This window comes from Schistocerca serialis, chromosome 4 (genome assembly GCF_023864345.2).
Source record: "Schistocerca serialis cubense isolate TAMUIC-IGC-003099 chromosome 4, iqSchSeri2.2, whole genome shotgun sequence".
NCBI classification, from domain to species: domain Eukaryota; kingdom Metazoa; phylum Arthropoda; class Insecta; order Orthoptera; family Acrididae; genus Schistocerca; species Schistocerca serialis.
This window is the reverse complement of record NC_064641.1, coordinates 185,568,989-185,589,423: the sequence shown is the minus strand read 5'-3', so window position 1 is coordinate 185,589,423 and position 20,435 is coordinate 185,568,989. Positions and strand designations below refer to the sequence as shown.

The following is a 20,435-nucleotide window of genomic DNA, read 5'->3' as shown; positions in this document are numbered from 1 at the left end:
ACTTCATAGTAGCACTTGCAGCCTCTTCAATTTACTCTCAATCCATATACTGTACTCATTATACTGTTCATTCCATTCAGCAGATCCTCTAATTCCTCTTCACTTTCACTGAGGATAGCTATGTAATCAACGAATCACTCTTGAACCTCTCTTTTATTTCCAGCATTGCTTCTTTGATGTATAGGTTGAACAATAGGGGTGAAAGACTACATTCCTGTCCTACACCCTCTTTAATCCAAGCACTTTGTTTTGGATTTTACACTTACTGTTCCCTCTTGGCTCTTGTACATATTGTATATTACCTATCTTTCCCTACAGTTTACTCCTATTTTTCTCGGGGCTTTGGACATCTAGCACCATTTGACATCATTGAGCACTATTTTCTGGTCAACAAATCCTATAAAGTGTTATAACCTTTAATCACTAATAAATTGCATGGATATACAAAAGTAGAAACAATGGCGGGTTACATGCTACTAACTCCATATCTGTCATTTGATTGCTGTGCCGTGACATGCGGCCGGCGCCGCTCGGCCGAGCTGCGGAGCGCCTCTATCGCCGTGTTCGCGTACTGACGTAGCGGCACTTTTAAATCTCGTGGCACTGTCACAATACTTTTCCCCCCTTTGGAAAAAAAACACCCACTTCCTTGGAGACAAGGACAGTGTGGAGACATCCATGGCCTCTTGGGAGGCCCCGAGAAGATCCCGCGGAGAAACACGAGAGTATGGTCGAAAATGTCCAGGACGGAAGCTGGCGCGTGGAATGTTCCTCCTGGACGAGATGATGGGTGAAAACTCCGGAGCAGCATCCATAGGTGTCCCGGACCTGGGGGTGTGCTCCAGCAAGATGGGTCCCGGAGAAGGCGGCGTCGCAACTGGGGCCGGTTCCGGTGTACTCGGAAGCGGGAGCGACGTCGGCTGCAGCAACATGCACGGAAGATCAGCAGCAGCGACAGGACTGGCTTCTCGGGCTGGTGGAGGTGAAAGAAGGGGCGGTGGCACCGGCACGGCCACCACTCGTGGGCGCATCTGGTCGTAATGGCGAACAACCATGCCGTCGTCCGTACGTATTTCACAAAGCTGGTGGCTGCGAAGAGCCTGGACCACCCCTGGAATCCATTTAGGGCGAGATCCATACCCTCGTGCCCACACGTCGGCGCCCACCGAGTATTTTCCCGCCCGAGGGGACACAGTACAAGGCCTGACAGGGTGAAGCAGGTGCAATAGAGTGCGTGGTTGGCGGCCATGCAAGAGTTCAGCAGGGCTGCGAACAACCAGAGGCGTGAAGCGATAAGAACTCAGAAATTGCAACAGAGCGTCATCTGTGGAAAAATCACTAAGGAATTTTTTCATCTGGCTTTTGAAAGTGCGGACAAGGCGCTCGACCTCCCCATTCGATTGCGGATGGAAGGGCGGTGCTGTAACATGATGAATCCCTTGTCCAGTACAAAAATCACGGAAGGCCTGCGAAGAGAACTGAGGGCTATTGTCCGTGACAATCGTGGATGGAAGACCTTCTAGCGCAAAGATTTTGGACAAAGCCAGCGTCGTCGCCGCAGTGGTGGGCGACGGACATCGAACAACAAACGGAAACTTCGAGAAGGCGTCAATCAACAGTAGCCAATAAGTGCCGAGGAAGGGGCCGGCAAAGTCAGCATGCACCCGTTCCCGCGGCTGCGCCGGATCAGGCCACAGAGAGGGCATTGTACGGGGTGCAGCCAGTTGTTAAGCACACTGACCACATGCAGCGAGCATGTGGGCTATGTCCGAATCAATACCGGGCCAATAAACGTGCCTGCGGGCCAGGGACTTAATCCGAGAAATCCCCCAATGGCCTTCATGCAATAGTTTGAGAACATCTTTGCGAAGAGAGGCTGGCACCACGACCCGTGGAGATGCGCCATCCGTGGCCAGAAGAACAACACCCTCACGAACAGACAGACGAAGGCGCAAGGCATGGTAGTTGCGAAGGGGATCCAACGCCCGGCCCTCGGTCCTGTCCGGCCAACCCCGCTGAACAAAACTGATCACCTGACGCAGGACCGGGTCCCGCGCAGTAGCCGACGCGACCTGCGAACCTGTAAATGGAAAACCCTCGACCGCACAACGTTCTTCCTCATCAATGTGGAAACAGAGTAGTTCATCTCGATCGAAAACTGGGTCAGGGACCATCGGCAAACGCGCCAACGCGTCAGCGTTGGCATACTGGGCCGTGGGGCGATAGTGGATCTCATAGTGAAAACAAGACAAGTATAAGGCCCAACGTTGCAGGTGGTGAGCTGCCTTATCCGGCAGCGACGCCGAGGGGCTGAACAGAGAGACCAGCGGCTTGTGGTCGGTGATGAGGTGAAACTTAGAACCATACAAAAAACCGCTGAACTTTTTTAGAGCATAAATGATAGCGAGCGCCTCCTTTTCGATTTGAGAGTAACGCCGTTGGGCATCGTTGAGGGTCTTGGAAGCGTAGGCGATGGGTTGTTCCGACCCATCCTCATACCGATGGGCGAGAACAGCCCCTAGGCCATACTGTGACGTGTCAGTCGCCAGAACCAAGTGCTGACCCGGACGGAATGTGGCAAGACAAGGCGCCGACTGCAAATGAGCCTTCAGGCGGACAAAAGCCTGCTCACACTCGTCGGACCAACAGAAAGGAACGTTTTTGCGTAACAGCTGATGCAGAGGATGAGCTACCGCCGCCGCGGATGGAATGAATTTGTGGTAATAAGCAATCTTGCCTAGGAACGTCTGAAGTTCTTTGACCGTAGACGGCCAGGGTAGAGTGGTAATGGCCGCAACGTGCTGTCGTAGAGGACGTATACCCTCACGGGACAAGTGGAAACCAAGATACACAGTGGAGGGTTGGAAGAACTGTGACTTGTCCGGATTGCACTTCAACCCAGCCGAATGCAGAACCCGAAACAGTGAACGCAAATTGCGAAGGTGCTCCTCAGTGGAGGCCCCCGTGACAACAATGTCATCCAGGTAGTTGATGCAGCCGGGAACGGAAGCCGTGAGCTGTTCCAAAAACCGCTGAAAAATGGCCGGTGCGCTAGCGACGCCAAATGGCAACCGCTGGTACTGATACAACCCACAAGGAGTGTTGATGACGAGAAATTCCTTGGAAGACGCATCCAACGGCAACTGATGGTACGCCTCCAATAAGTCAAGTTTGGAAAAGAACTGGCCCTCTGCGAGCTTGGTAAATAACTCCTCAGGACGGGGAAGAGGATAAGTGTCAATGAGGCTCTGAGCGTTGACAGTGGCTTTAAAATCACTACACAAGCGCAGACTCCCGTTTGGTTTGGAAACCACCACGATTGGCGATGCCCATTCGCTGGAGGGAACAGGAAGGAGAATCCCCGAAGCTGTTAACCTGTCTATCTCAGCTTTGACAGGTGCACGCAAAGCCATCGGAATAGGGCGTGCCCGGAAAAACTTAGGCCGAGCTGTAGGTTTAAGAGTAATGTGGGCTTCAAAATCCTTCGCACGACCCGGACCAGCAGAGAACACGGACGAGAATTCAGAACACAATCCATCCAGCTGTTGATACGGAATATCCTCAGATATGAGGTGCACATCATCATCAATAGAGAACCCGAATAACTGGAAAGCATCATAACCGAACAGGTTTTCAGTGCCCGCATGATCCACCACATAAAACGTGCAACAGACTTGTAGGCAGTGGAAGCATCAAACTGGCCAACGATAGGAATTTTCTGCTTATTATAAGTCCGTAGATGTCGCGTAACTGGAGACAAGGGAGGGGAGCCCAACTCCAAATACGTGCAAGAATTAATGAGAGTTACTGCAGAGCCAGTGTCCACTTGCATGCGAATGTCTTTATCCAGAACACGAACAGTAACAAACAACTTATTTGTTTGAGAAAGCACACAGTTAACATCCATGTCCGATGCCTCGTCCTCGTCGACAGGAACTGTAGGGGACTGACACACAGAAGCAATGTGGCCTTTTTTCCTACATGAATTACACGTGGCCCAACGTTTTGGACATGCAGCCCTGTCATGCTGTACGAAACAACGTGGACAAGAAGGAAGTGCGGAACGAACCTGTTTCTGTGGTTGCTGTTTTCGCTGCGAGCGTGGCGGCCCAATGCGACGTCGTTGACGCGAGTGAACCGCCGCCACGTTGTCGTTCCCCTGTGAAACAGGCAAATTGTCCGCGTCGAAAGTGGTCTGTAGGGCGCCTACATCACACCACGCGTCTATTTGCGCACCAGCAGCGTGAGACACTTCAAAAGATTGAGCGATGCTGAGAACTTCCGACAACGACGGGTTTGGCAGTTGTAAGGCACGTTGCCGAACTTCTTTATCAGGAGCAAGCCGTAGAATAGCGTCCCGAACCATTGAATCACCATAAGACTCATGATGAGTGTCCATGACAAACTGACATTTCCTACTCAGACCGTGTAGTTCGAGAGGCAGGTTCCCGCAGAGGGGCTAACTGAGATAGCAACTGATAGATCCGTGGGGAAACCCAAGAGAGAAATAACGACTTACACATAGGAGCGTCGACAACGCCGAAAGCCAAGAAGTGTTGCCACAAACGCTTCTCATAATCCTCCCAGTCTTCAGCGGCCTCGTCGTAAGGAGGGAACGGAGGCGGAGAAGAGGAAGACAGACGATGAGTAAGCGACGCCGACAACGCCTGAATAGCAGCCGTCAGCTGTGTTTGTTGTTCAATGAGCGCTTGCAGAAGCTGTTCCATGTCTGCCCCGACACGAGCACACAATCCCACAACGCAGGAAAAAAAATATCTGACCTCGTCGCCAAAAAGTGTTATAACCTTTAATCACTAATAAATTGTGTGGATATACAAAAGTAGAAACAATAGCGGGTTACATGCTAGTAACTCCGTATCTGTCATTTGACTGCCGTGCCGTGACATGCGGCTGGTGCCGTTCATAGCGAGGTGGCGCTCCCGCACTCGGTCGAGCTGCGGAGCGCCTCTATCGCCGTGTTCGCTTACTGACATAGCGGCACTTTCTCGTGGCACTGTCACAACATGAACGTGTCTTGATTTTTCTTTATCCTTGTTTCCATTATCAACCACATCATCATAATTGCCTCTCCTGCACCTTTACCTTTCCTAAAGCCAAACTGATTATCACCTAACAGATCTTCAATGTTCTTTTCCGTTCTCCTGTGTATTATTCTTGTCAGCAACATGGATGCATGAGCTGTCAAGTGCATGATTGTGCAATAATTCTTGCACTTGTTGGCTCTTGAAATCTTCAGAATTGTGTGGATGATGTTTTTTGGAAAGTAAAATGGTATATTCCCAGACTCATACATTCTACACACCACTGTGAATAGTCATTTTGTAGCCACTTTCCCCAATGATTTTAAAAATTCTGATACAATGCTATTAATCCCTTCTGCCTTATTCGAACTTACATCTTCCAAACCTCTTTTAAATTCTGGTTCTAATACAGGATCCCCCATCTTTTCTATAGTGACTATTCTTTCCTTCTTCTATCATGTCATTCAGACAAATCTTTCCCCTCACAGACGCTTCAATGTACTCTTTCCATGTATCTGCTCTCCCCTCTGCATTTAACATTGGAATTCCCATTGCACTCTTAATGTTACCACCACTGCTTTTATTTTCATCGAAATTTGTTTCGACTTCCCTATATGCCGAGTCAGTCCTTCCGACAATCATTTCTTTTTCCATTTCTTCACCTTTTCCATGCAGCCATTTTGTCTTTGCTTCCCTGCACTTCCTATTTATTTCACTTCTCAGTGACTTGTACTTCTGTATTCCTGAAATTCCTTTAACATTTTTGTATCACCTCCTTTCATTGATCAATTTAAGTTTTTCTTCTGTTACCCACAGTTTATTCAGAGTTACCTTCTTTGTACCTACATTTTTCTTTCCAAGTTCTGTAATTGCCCTTTTTAGAGATTTCAATTTCTCTTCAGCTGAACTGCCTACTGAACTATTCCTTTTTGCAGTATCTATAGTAGCCTCAGAAAGCTTTTAGTGTATCTCTTCGTTCCTTAGTACTTTTTTATCTCACTTCTTGGCGCATTCATTCTCCCTGACTAGTCTCTTAAACTTCAGCCTGCACTTCACCGCTACAGTTGGAGTCATGAACAATGGTGGCGGAGTTTAGGCTTTTTCTGCACACCTACATCACACATTCTCCAACAGCCAATGAGTGTTCAGAAGTGTTTTGAGCACTCTGCACTGAGTGCCGTAGCTAATGCGAGAATTACATTTTATCATAATGACTTGTTTGGAGCATTTTTGCTCCATTTGTTGTGAGCTGTCATCGCTCATGTTGGTGATAAGTGATACATCCCACATAAGGAAGTGAGAGACTTAATTTGCAGGATATACGCTTTCTTGAAGTGGAAGGCACATGCATGTGCATGTGCATACCGCAACTGTTGCTTGGAATCATCAACGCAATCCTCATCCATGCCTCGGCATGCACCAACTGCCATCGTTCGTGGATTTCACTACAGTAACTTGTGATCTGAGTGTATATTTGCTCCAAGGTACACCTCACAAACCAGTATTTGATTTTGGAATCTTTGCCAGACCATGATGTAATCTACCTGAAATCTTCCCATACATCCTGGCCTTTTCCAAGTATGCCATCTCCTCTTGTGATTCTGTATTTGCTATTACTCTCTAAAATTTATCGCAGAACTCAGTTACCCTATACTTTTCTCACCATAAATCCTTGTCTTCTTTCCACTCCACTTCACTGACTGCCACTATATCTAGAGACTGAGTCTTAGCACTTCCCTTTTCAGATTTTCTTGCTTTCCTTACATGTTCAAACTTCTGACTTCCTCACCTTGACTTGTAGAACATTGTCCTTTCATTGATTACTCAATTTTTTCTCATGGTCACTTCCCCTTGGCAGTCCCCTCCCAGAGATCTGAATGGGAGACTAGGCTGGAAACTTTTGCCAATGGAGAGATCTTAACACTTCTTCAATTACAGGCCACATGTCCTGTGGAACCATGATATGGAAAATAATGTATGGCTTAAAGGTTGCCAAATACTTCATGCAATTATTACGAATGAATAGAAACTTGTCCAAATGGATAAATGGTATCCAGTCAACATTGCTTACCAAGAGGCAAGTGCAAACTGCTTTCAAAGATCAAGAATGCTACAAGTAGAATAAACTGCTAGGTGGCACTTAACACATGTTATGATATAACAACTGTTTGTTAAAAAACACTAAGTGATTTAACCAATTGTATCGTATAAATAATTGCATTTATGTCCTCTCCACTGGTGCAAATATTACCAAGCAGCAAGTCAACTGACATTCTGTAGCCATGAATGTGCACAAAATTTAGGCAATATGACGTCAGCACCACTTCTAACATGAGGAGCACGAGTGTTGCATGGCTTTTTGTGTCAGCCATAGTTGCAGTCTCAGTGTTGAGTTTGGCAGTAAATAGTGCTGCAAAGAGATTTTTATGAGGCTTATATCTGTGCAAAGTATGAAAGAGTTTAAATTTCATGCTTTGTGTTGAGATGTATTTTACATCAATCATCTTTACAAGTGACAGCTGTTCGGAGACAACAACACTATGGTGAATTGAAACATCATGCTTTTCAGTGCGTCGTGATGTGTTACCATGAACCAAAGGCTGTTTAAATTAATTTCTTGTGAACTAGTAGTGCTAACGAGAAACTAAACCAGATATTACTGAACAGTTTTATCACAAATTTTCAATGATTACACAATGATTTAATGAATTTCAGTTTCTGATCTTCATGAAGTTAGGGAGCTTTAAGATTTTGAAATTAAATTTCCACTTGTGACGGTTGCTCAGTGCAGGAGTTTGCTGTGTTCTGATCTAAGGTGCTGCTAGCAACAAATAACAAGATGTCTATTTGCATAAATGGCCACTGCAAAACTGTGCCAAAGAGACAGCTGGACCACCCAACTACTGAACATGCCATCCCAACATGATGTGCTTCATTTTAATGACTGCTTCACAGCCCATGCCATCTGGATTCTCCCTACCAACACCAGGTTTTCTGAATTGTGCAGCTGGGAACTCTCCAAACAATATATCCTCTGTTCCTGCAACCCACCCCCCTCCCCCCGGCCTAAAACTTGGCTACTACCTTTCTCGAAACTACCTATTCACTTCCCTGCCCCCACTCCAGTACTACAACACACGTCATCTGTCCCACACCTACAAGTCCTTTCCCCATCTCTGCTTATCTCCTCTTTACTCTCTTCCCCCCCTCCTGCACAACCTCTCAATGTTGCACCTAAAAACCTTACCTGCGTACTCTCCCAGGCAGTAATAGCAAAACTTTTCCCTCTCTGTCTCATGCCTTCTCTTTACCCTCCCCTCCATACCCAATTGCTCCCCCATCAGATGCAGTCGCACTTGGGCTCTAGTGCCCTGACACAGTGGTGAGTGTGTGCGCATGTGCACGCGCGCACGTGTGCGTGTGCGTGTGCGTGTGTGTGTGTGTGTGTTTTTTTTTTTTCCTACTGTAAAAGTTTCAATATTTTAGAAGTCTTTTTCATTTTGCCTGTCTGAGACTCAATACTTCCACTATTTTGCATGTTGCCATCTGCCCTTTCCATATTGTCGATAATAAAATATTAAGCATATGATATTTTGGTGTGCGATACTAATTTATTTATTCTCCCAGCATTTTAAATTTCAATTATTTTCATCCCTTTTAGTGTACGATTTTCTCAGCTTACAAACCTTCCCCTTCCTATTAAGGTATAGGCCACACCATTCCATTTTTTTCTCCTGATAGCATCAACCTGGTCAGCTACAGTGTGAACTCTCTCTGAAGTCCTGCAAGCTCTCAGTTTCCTGATAGCTCATTGCCCAATTTTTTAAAGCTAAGTCTGCGGTTGACACCAAAGAGACATACATTTGTGAACATGGTTGTTGTTCCTGTCATGTCCAGGTCACTCCTGAAGCTGCACCTCACATTCCTGGCCAGATTGTTACCTGCTTCCCCAACTAACAGTACCCGATCCTTCTCTTTGAAATCCCTAGTTAATGTCTCAAAGTTCTTTATGAACTGGCATAGGTTCATACTCAGTTTCACAATACTTGTGACGTGGAACCATGACCCCTTCTTTTCCTTCAACTGCTGCCCTACAGCCCTCGCATGACAGCTACTTAGCAGTAAGATTTTTATTTTCCTGTCAGATTTAATTTTCAACCTAACTGAAATCTTGTTCCTGCTGAACCCTGTTTTCATCTGCAGCTTGAAGAGACTCTTCCTCTCCTATCTCAGGTAACAGTTCATATTTATTATTCAATTTGAGACCGAATGAGCTATGAATGTTAACCCCCGCCTTTGCCTATTTCCTGTTACCTTCTCACATGTTCCAGTTTACTTTCCCTCCATTAAAATTTTCAGCCTTAAGATCTGCCCAAAGGGCACACATTCTAGCCTCTGCTACAGTGCCTTTTCTGTCTCTGCTACAAATGCTACATAACCATTGACATGGTATTCCCTTTTCTATCCCACTGCACATAAAATCAGGATTTACAGGACACACAGAACACTCTGACTAATCTATGGTTGCATCCACATTTATCACCAATGACAGTAGAACAATTAGATGACTCTAGTGGTACTTAGTTACCAATGACAGTACAGCTGTTAGATGATACTAGCAGTACTTAAGTTACCCACACAGTTTCCACCAAAAAATGTGGATAGAATCTTCATAAGATTTTTTCAACCTTATTAACACAAGAATTTGCATCTGTACACAATATCTCACTGATATAGTTGTAATAGTATTCGTGCAATATTTAGAAACAGACACTAGAGTGATCCAGATATCTCACAGAGTAACACGTTACACTAATAGCTTAATCAAACAATGGAAAATCCAGGATGGAATATGATGATATTATGAAAAGGATAGCAACTATCCTTTTGAGAATATTGTTACATTAACAGCTTACACAACCATGTTTTCATGACGAAGTTTCACACTGCAGTGGAGAGTGTGCTGTTATGAACTTTCCTAATAAGAGTATATATTTACAATTGAATAGGGTTGAAGGCACCCAATCTCCATTTGGAATGGTACTTAATTACCATCCATTCATCCACCCCTTCCTCCCTACCACTGCAAGGTCTCCCTGTTCCACTGTTCCTGCAAATACAGTTCACATATCATCCAATGAAATGTAACATAAAGGGTATAAACAAGCACTTACTATTGTTTCTTGCTCCAAGTCATTCTGAGTAACATTTGGCAGCTGGCTGCTTCCTTCAACTGTTTGGTCTTCAGTATCATGCCAACCAGCTGATGACCTGTGAACATAATTGAATCATGCTAATGAGCATTACAAGCTGATATCATGTTTTGTGACCGTATGCAATATGTGGTTCACACTTCTGCAAATACATCTGTAAATGTCAATAATATATTTATGTTGCTGCTCAAATCATTTATGCCTTTTCTGCAAATACTTGCCTGGACAAAAGTTCTTGTCAGTGGTTTAAAGTACACTGAGTTATTTAAGCTGTCAAAAAATTGAAATCTGTATTATATGTAACCGACTCAGTAACAAGTAAATATCTTAATTCTGGGTCAAAAACTTTCTTCTTTAGGATTAAGGAGGAAAAAATCAGGTAGAAATGACTGCAGCGTGGCGGCACAGTTGATGAAAAAAATTCTAGTCTGATATCACAGATCAAAAAGTAAATAGTACATGAGAACAGAACAAAAAAATGATGCAACAGGTAATGTAATTTTCCTTTTGGAACAGTTTTAGATAAAGCAACCATACCTAGAAAAGAAATTAATGTCAAGCCAAGATTAGTAGGACTTTCATGTAGAAGAAAAAAGGCAAGAAGAAAGGGGAGGGGGAGGAATGATGCAAGAAAGTAAGTTACTGAGTAAATAAACAGAACATCAAATCCAACAGCTGATCTAAAAATCAATCTATCACTTTTAGAAAACTTTTTTTCACTTATTTAACTAATACGAGCTCTTCTGAAACTTGTGTTACACAATACCTAAGTGACAGTTGGTAATGAGGTCATTAGAGATGAGGCACAATGTAGGTTTGTGGATTGATAGGGAAGGAAGTTTGCTGTGTCCTTTTAATCAAACCATATCAGCAATGACCCCAAGTCATTTATGGAAAGCCTTGAAAACCTAAATGTGAATCGACAGACAGGTATTTGAACAGCTACCCTCTCAAATAAACTTTCAGTGTATTACCACTGTACTACCTTGGTTAGACAGGTGATGATGAATGAGCAATACTTCATTTTGTAATGTTAGTAGTTAAATGCTGCTAGTCTCCACTCCCCTCCCCCAACACATGTACATATTCCATAGTATTACTCACACCAAAGCCCCACACCCCAAACCAAGGACATGTAGGTGCAACCGTAATGGAGGAGTATCTGTTGAGAGGCCAAACAAAAGTGTGGTTCCTGAAGAGGGGCAACTGCCTTTTCAATAGCAGCAGAGGCAACCGTCTGGATGATTGATCTGGGGTTGCAGTATTAATCAACATGATCTTGCCTGTGCTGATACTGCAAATGGTTGGAAGCAAGGGAGAAACTACAGCCATTATTTCTTCTAAGGGCATGCAACTCTACTGTGTGGTTAAATGATTATGGCATCCTCTTGGGTGAAATATTTCAGAGGTAAAATAGCCCCCTTTCAGATCTCCAGGTGGGGACTACTCAGGAAGACATTTCCATCAGAAAAACAAAACTGGCACTCTATGTGTAGGAATGTGAATGCAGATCCTATAATTGAGAAGGTAGGTTAGAAAATTTAAGAAAAGGAATAGATACGTTGAAGTTTGATAAAGCGGAAATTAGTGAAGTTCAGTGACAGAAGGAACAGGACTTCTGGTCAGGTCAATAAAAGGTAGTAAATACAAAATTTAAGAGTGGTAATGAAGGATCAGGTTTAATAATGAATAAGAAATTAGAAATGTGGGTAAGCTACAATGGACAGCACAGTGAACACATTATCATAGCCAAGATACATACCAAGCCCGCACTAGTACAAGTTTATATGCCGATTAGCAGATACTGAAGAAATGTATTATGAGATAAAAGAAATTATACAGATAGTTAAGAGACAGAAAAATTTAATTGTGATGAGGGACTGGAAATTCACAGTATGAAAAGGAAGAGATAAGGAAGCAGTAGGTGAATATGGACTGGGTGAAAGAAATTAAAGAGGAAGATGTTTGCTAGAATTTTGCACAGAGCATAATTTAATCAACACTGACAAATGGTTTAAGAAACATGGAAGAAGATGTGGAAGAGACCTGGAGACAATGGAAGGTTCCCAATTGATTATATAATGGTTATACAGAAATTTCAGAACCAATTTTTAAATAGAACACATTTTCAGGGGCCAATGTAGACTCTGACCACAATTTATTGGTTAGGAACTGTAAATTAAAACTAAAGAAACTGCAAAAAGGTACAACATTAAGGAGATGCGACCTGGATAAACTGAAAGAACCAGAGTTGTTCAGAGTTTCAGTGGGTGCATTAGGCACCAATTGACTAGAACAGGGCAAAGGAAGTGGAAGATGAATGGGTAGCCTTGAAAGATGAAATAGCAAAGGCTGCAGAGGATCAAACAGGTAAAAAGAAAAGGCCAAGTAGAAATCCTTGGATTTGTTACTGATAGGTTCAAACAATATGCAAGTATTACAGAGATGGCATGGGAACCTAAATGGGACTCCCTGGAAGGAAGGCAAGGGTCTTTTTGAGGAACTCTTTTGAGCAAACCGGCATCTGAAGCTGACTGCAAAATGGTTTTAATGACGCCAACATACATTTTGTGAAAGGGGCCACGAAGATAAGATTAGAGAAATTAGAGCTCTTACAGAGGCATACAGACTTGTTTTTTCCTCACTCTTCTTGCAAATGGAACAGGAAAGGAAGTGACAAGTAGTGGTACAGGGTACCTGACACCACACATTGTACGTTGCTTGCAGTGAGTGTATGGTAGGTATGTGTGTGTGTGTGTGTATGTATGTATGTATGAATGTAGATGTATAAGTGCAAAATGACTGAGGAGGAATGACTAGAATGCAAATTTAAGGATTGTGAAGCATGTTTCACTAGGAGAAAAACAGATACTGCCTACTGGAAAATTAAAGAGGCCTTTGGAGAAAAGAGAAGCAGCTGTACGAATATCAAGAGCTCATATGGAAAACCAGTACTAAGCAAAGAAGGGAAAGCTGAGAGGAAGGAGTATAAAGAGGTTCTATACAGGGTAGATGAACTTTAAGACAATATTATAGAAAGGGGAGATGATGTAGATGAAAATGAGATGGGAGATATGAATACTGGGAGGAGAATTTGACAGAGCACTGAAAGACCTAAGCCGAAGCAAGGCCCCTCGAGTAGACGACATTCCATCAGAACTACTGATAGACATTACAAAACTATTCCACCTGGTGTGCAAAACGTACGAGATAAGTGAAATACATTCACACTTCAGGAAGAATGTAATAACTCCAAATAAATAAAAAAAACAGGTGTCCGTAAGTGTGAATATTACCAAATTATCAGTTTAATAACTCATGGTTGAAAAATACTGACACAAACTATTTACAGAGGAATGGAAAAACTGGTAGAAGCTGACCTTGGGGATGATGAGTTTGGATTCTGGAGAAATGTAGGAACACAAGGCAAAAATGACCATATGAGTCCTCTTAAACGATAGGTTAAGGAAAGGCAAACCTATGTTTATAACTTTTCTGGACAGAGAGAAAGTTTTTGACAATATCAACTGGAACACAATCTTTGAAATTCTGAATATAGCAGGAGCAAAATACAGAGAGTGAAAGGTTATATACAGCTTGTTCAGAAACAGACAGGAGTTATAAGAGTCAAGGGCATGAAAGGAAAGCAGCAGTTGTGAAAGGAGTAAGACAAGGTTGTAGCTTACCATTGATGATATTCAATCTGTACATCAAGCAATAAGAAAAGGAAGCCAAAGAATAATCCAAAGATGGAATTAAAAAGTAGTAGTAGATTTAAGAATGAGATTTTCACTCTACAGCAGAGTGTGTGCTGGTATGAAACTTCCCGGCAGATTAAAACTGTGTGCCGGACCGACACTTGAACTCGGGACCTTTGCCTTTCACGGGCATTTGTTCTACCATCTGAGCTACCCAAGCACAACTCACGCTCCGTCCTCACAGCTTTACTTCCACCAGTTCCTCGTCTCCTACCTTCCAAATTTCACAGAAGCTCTCCTGCGAACCTTGCAAAACTAGCACTCCTGGAAGAAAGGATATTGCGGAGACATGGCTTAGATACAGCCTGTGGAATGTTTCCAGAATGAGATTTTCACTCTGCAGTGGAGTGTGCACTGATATGAAACTTCCTGGCAGATTAAAACTGTGTGCCTGACTGAGACTCGAACTCGGGACCTTTGACTTTCGTGGACAAGTGCTCTACCATCCGAGCTACCAAAGCACGACTCCCGCCCCATCCTGACAGCTTTACTTCCACCAGTACCTCGTCTCCTACCTTCCAAACTTCATCGTCCATGAAGATGAATGCCTCGCCAATATACTGTCGATATGGTTGCACTATTTGTCTGAGGATGGCATTCGTGTATCGTACAGCCGTTACGGCGCCTTCCATAGTCACCAGTGGCATATGTCAGCCCCACATAATGCCACTACAAAACAGCAGGGAACCTCCACCTTGCTGTCTAAGGCATGCAGCCTGACCGGGCTGCCTCCAAGCACGTCTCTGATGGTTGTCTGGTTGAAGGCATTTGCGACACTCATCGGTGAAGAGAATGTGATGCCAATCCCGAGCGGTCCATTCAGCATGTTGTTGGGCCCATCTGTACTGTACTGCATGGTGTCATGGTTGCAAAGATGGACCTCGCCTTGGACATCAGGAGTGAAGTTGCGCATCATGCAGCCAATGCATGTAGTTTGAGTCTTAACACAATGTCCTGTGGCTGCACAGAAAGCATTATTCAACATGGTGGCATTGCTGTCAGGGTTCCTCCAAGCCATAATCCGTAGGTAGTGGTCATCCATTGCAGTAGTAGACCTTGGGTGGCCTGAGTGAGGCATGTCATTGACAGTTCCTGTCTCTCTGTATTTCCTCCATGTCCGAACAACATCACTTTGGTTCACTCTGAGACGCCTGGACACTTCCCTTGCTGAGAGCCCTTCCTGGCACAAAGTAACAACAGGGATGCGAGCGAACCGCGGTATTGACTGTCTAGGCATGGTTGAACTACAGACAACACGAGCCGTGTACCTCCTTCCTGGTGGAATGACTGGAACTGATTGGCTGTTGGACCCCCTCCATCTAATAAGTGCTGCTCATGCATAGCGGTTGACATCTTTGGGTGAGTTTAGTGACATCTCTGAACAGTCAAAGGGACTGTGTCTGTGATACAGTATTCACAGTCAACATCTATCTTCAGGAGTTCTGGGAACCAGAGTGATGCAAAACTTTTTTTGATGTGTGTAGGACGTAGCCAAATTAAATCAAGTGATTCTGAGCGAATTAGATTAGGAAATGTGACACTAAACATAGTGGAAAAGTCCTGTTATTTGGGCAGCAAAATATGTGATGAGAGCTGAAGTAGAGAAGATATAAAATGTGGACTTGAAGAAATTTGTCTGGAGTGTAGCCACACGTGTGGAAGTGAGACATGGATGATAAATAGTTTAGACAAACAGTGAATGGAAGCTTTTTAATTGGGGTGTTTCAGAAAACTGCTGAAAATTAGTAAGGTAGGTTGCAGAACTAATGAGGTGGTGAGACAAGAAATTTGAGGCACAACTTGACAAAAAGAAGGGATAGGTTAATAAGTCTCATTCTGAGATGCTGCTGTTGTAATTTAGCACTGGATGGAAGTTGTGGGGGAGGGGGCAAAAATCATAGCTGGGGTCCAAGAGGTGAGTACGGTAAGCAGACGTTTTCAGACTGAAGACCACAATAACAGTATCACATTAGTGAAATGAAATGTGCGTGTGGCGCGGGCCTCTCGACAGGTAGACCAGTCACCTGGTGCAAGGCTTAACAGACTTCCAAGTCTGATGATTACTGTTTAACAGTACCTAAATGTCATTCATGATACTGTAACTGCTTTTTTAAAATTATATTTATTTCATCAGTAGTTTTCTTAAGAAATTTTAATTTGAAAATTTTTGCTCTATTTGCTTTTGTTATGCATTGATTTGACAGATTACAATCAACAGGCGTAGAAAATTGATAAAATTAACTATTTATCGCTGCATCTTAGAGGAAAAGTCCATAACTGAAGTGCATTAAGACACAAAGACAATTTACAAATGCTGATTTGGGCATCAGAACAAAGACACAAAAGTTATTTCAATACTTCAGAATTAAATCTACTGGCAGTATGGCTTCACATGTAAACACTAATTATTATGTTACAATCATGATGGAAATGATTAAATTCAACTTACAGAACTATCTGTGGTTTCTTCTTCATTAACGCAAGAATTTCTTGGGATGCTGTTAATCGTAGTGTTGTAGCATCAGGAGCCGCAGCGAACCTGGGGGGGAAAAAACATGCTCACTGAGCCACACAAATCAATTTCTGCATGAGATTTTGTATTACAATACATCAGTAAATTAAGCATTCATCTGACTGTGCGTCCAGAAGAGCGGATACGTGCAGCCATTGCAATATCAGTCACACGTGACAGACAACACTTTCCTTATTCCCCCCCTCCCCCCCCCCCCCCCTTTTCCTATCTCATTATCCAGTTAACAGATACACTGTGCAATATGATTCTGTTAAGTTCTGAGGGGAATGCAAACAATGGAAGGAGTAAAGATTACAACTTACCATTTAGTTAAGCCACTGGGCCTCTCTGGGGGACATCACCTTGACCAAGCACTATCCTTGCAGGTGGAGAGGCTTGTGTATCTGCGTGAAGTTGAGGTCTATGCCGAAGGTAGAGGACCTACTGCCGGAAAGGCTTCAGCCGAATGATCAGACTAAGTGTCTCCCACAACTTCCCATATTCCCTATCCACTCCTAGTCCTTACCCAATTTCCTTTCGCAACCCAAGGGGTGATGCGATCCATGCCGAAGGGCACGTGGCACGTGGGAAGATGTGTCGCAAATGGAGCCTCAGGGATACTGGGCAACCTCACTGAGTAAGTAGCCTTACATCGCGCGGGGTATTCGTGGTGTGGACTGTGTAGATCCCCAAATCTCGTGGGACCAATATGGACATGACTAAAGAAAATAAATTAAAACAAACTGAGGGGCAAACTGAGACCTCAGACACCCAAACATTGGGGTCAGGACCGATGGAAGGCATTCCCACTACTGAATCAGGGTCTAGACCTGAGCCAGAAGTGGGAAATGTAACTGAGAAGTTGGACCAGATCAAGATTAAAGCCTTGTGTGGGGCCCAGAGGAGGAAACTACTCAGGGAAAAGAGAAAAAGGGAAGGGAAAAAATGGCTTCCTAAAGACAAGTGGAGGGAATTAAAGGGGCTTGAACCTAAGAAAAAACTGTCTCATGTTGAAGGGGATTCGCAGACCCCTAAAATGTTGAAGACAGGCAGCAAGAGGAAAAGAGAGGAATCTAAGACTCCCTCCTCCCTGGATAAGTGAGCCCAGAAAAAAAACGAGGCACGAAATAGGGAAACAGACCTATAGTACTGCAGTCTCGGTTTTTAAGATAGCAGTAATCCAAGAAGGCTATCCACTGGTAGCCATCACCTCAGATGGTCCTTTCTGAAAAGATTGGGGGGGGGGGGGGGATGCTAGTCCAGGACCCAACTTCAGGGAGGGTTTATCTAGACAGGGTTGTAGCCTCTCCCCGATGTTGTTCAATGTGTATATTGAGCAAGCAGTAAAGGAAACAAAAGAAAAATTCGGAGTAGGTATTAAAATTCATGGAGAAGAAATAAAAACTTTGAGGTTCGCCGATGACATTGTAATTCTGTCAGAGACAGCAAAGGACTTGGAAGAGCAGTTGAATGGAATGGACAGTGTCTTGAAAGGAGGATATAAGATGAACATCAACAAAAGCAAAACAAGGGTAATGGAATGTAGTCTATTTAAGTCGGGTGATGCTGAGGGAATTAGATTAGGAAATGAGGCACTTAAAGTAGTAAAGGAGTTTTGCTATTTGGGGAGCAAAATAACTGATGATGGTCGAAGTAGAGAGGATATAAAATGTAGGCTGGCAATGGCAAGGAAAGCGTTTCTGAAGAAGAGAAATTTGTTAACATCCAGTATTGATTTAAGTGTCAGGAAGTCATTTCTGAAAGTATTCGTATGGAGTGTAGCCATGTATGGAAGTGAAACATGGACGATAAATAGTTTGGACAAGAAGAGAATAGAAGCTTTTGAAATGTGGTGCTACAGAAGAATGCTGAAGATTAGATGGGTAGATCACATAACTAATGAGGAAGTATTGAATAGGATTGGGGAGAAGAGAAGTTTGTGGCACAACTTGACCAGAAGAAGGGATCGGTTGGTGGGACATGTTCTGAGGCATCAAGGGATCACCAATTTAGTATTGGAGGGCAGCGTGGAGGGTAAAAATCGTAAAGGGAGACCAAGAGATGAATACACTAAGCAGATTCAGAAGGATGTAGGTTGCAGTAGGTACTGGGAGATGAAAAAGCTTGCACAGGATAGAGTAGCATGGAGAGCTGCATCAAACCAGTCTCAGGACTGAAGACCACAACAACAACATTATCTAGATTGTGGTGCTCTCATTTTTGTCTGTGAGGGAGTGCACATGGCGGAATGGTTTAAGGACAAGGTGCCCATGATATCCCCGTGGGAAGATATGTAGCTGCTGGTCAAGATGGCAGCAGAGCTCCTTAAGACTGCAAAGGTATCAGTGTGGGTACCTTATATCCTTAAGGATGTCTCTCCTAAGACTGTTCGAGAAAATAGGGGTCCAGAACCCAAAAGTCTCAACAGAAGACTGGAGAGTGATCAACCAGAAGGCTGTACCAGAGGGACAAAGCCTGGTCGCTGAGGTCGGAGAGAAGTTCCTGAAGGTGATGCGAGAGCAAGACGTGAAATTGACTTTAGGGTTTTTGCAGGTCACCGTCAGGGTTATCAAAGACCTCAAAGGCAATGATGGCAGCAAGACTGAGACTGGAGGTGCTGTAGATTAATCTGCAGCACAGTAAAGGGGCCTCTGCTGCTGCCTGGGGAGGCAGGAAGTGGACGTGGCCCTGATACAAGAACCCTTCTTATATAAAGGGGGCGTATTGGGCCTCGGTTGCACTGGAGGTAAGCTGATTTATGCTAGAAATCTAAGAAACCCCAGAATATGCATCTATGTAAGAAATGGAATTTCTTTTTGGCCTCAGCACACCTTCCTTACAAAGACAGCTCTCCCCCTCCTCTCTTTTCCTCTTGCTGCCTGTCTTCAACATTGTAGGGGTCTGCGAATCCCCTTCAACATGAAACAGTTTTCTCTTAGGTTCAAGCCCCTTTAATTCCCTCCACTTGTCTTTAGGAAGCTTGCCATTGACAAGGGCACCAACTGTTGGTGGGATGTGATGCGAATGCCCACAACGTAGTGTGTGGCAGCTAGAATACCAACAGTAGAGTTGAGTACCTTCTTGAATTTCTTTTAGCTAACAACTTGGAGGTCCTGAATAGGGGCAATGACCGTACATTCAGGGATAGCAGAAGGGAAGATATAATTGACATAACCTTTGGTTCCATGATGAAGGGCAGCTATGTCAAAAAATGGCTTGTGGCTTTAGAGCCATCCTCATCAGACAACATGAACATTAAATTCAAGGTTGAAATGGGAATCAGACAGCCCATGACCTACAGGAATTCCAGGAAAACAGACTGGGTGACATATAGGAGGGACCTTGACTTAGGATTATCGGAAATTAAAACCTCGATAAGGAATCCAGTAGAGTTTGAGGAAGTAGCAGAGGCTGTTACCTCTACCATAGTGACCTCACATCAGGTAACTGCACAATCACCAATAAGGGCACAAATAGGAGTGTGCCTTGGTGGAATAACAACTTGGAAACGCAAGGAAAACAGGTATGAAGACTGTTTAACTGTGTGAGATGTAAAGGACAAAATATCGTGAGGCCCTTGTCAACTACAACCTTGCAATCAGACAAGCAAGGGAGGCATCCTAGAAGGTGTTCTGTGAGGAAGTGGACAGCATGGCTGCTCAAGCCAGACTTCACAGAATCCTCTCTAGAGTACCAGCCAATCCAGGAGGTACATTGATGAAGGAGGATGGAGAATATACAAAGACAGCAGATGAGACTTTCCTCAATATGCTCTGCCAGACAACACAGACCAGAATGTGATTCCAGAGAGACAATGGTTCTCAGGTACTCGAAGAGAGGACTGGGAATTGGCCAAGGAGTGTGTGGACTTTAATAAAATCCAATGGGCAGTGGGAACATTCCAACAATT

General features: G+C 43.9%; 1 protein-coding gene across 2 annotated transcripts in view; it reads right to left on the bottom strand.

Annotated features, from left to right (window-relative positions):
- The window catches only part of LOC126473225 (Werner syndrome ATP-dependent helicase-like), a 226,536-nt gene that overhangs the window by 26,563 nt on the left and 179,538 nt on the right, over positions 1 to 20,435 (bottom strand). For both annotated transcript variants that reach the window (XM_050100136.1, XM_050100137.1), the window contains 2 exons: positions 16,463 to 16,552; positions 10,217 to 10,313 (listed from right to left, as the gene is read on the bottom strand). In XM_050100136.1, the coding sequence (XP_049956093.1) occupies positions 10,217 to 10,313; positions 16,463 to 16,552 (187 nt within the window). The remainder of the gene's footprint in view (positions 1 to 10,216; positions 10,314 to 16,462; positions 16,553 to 20,435) is intronic.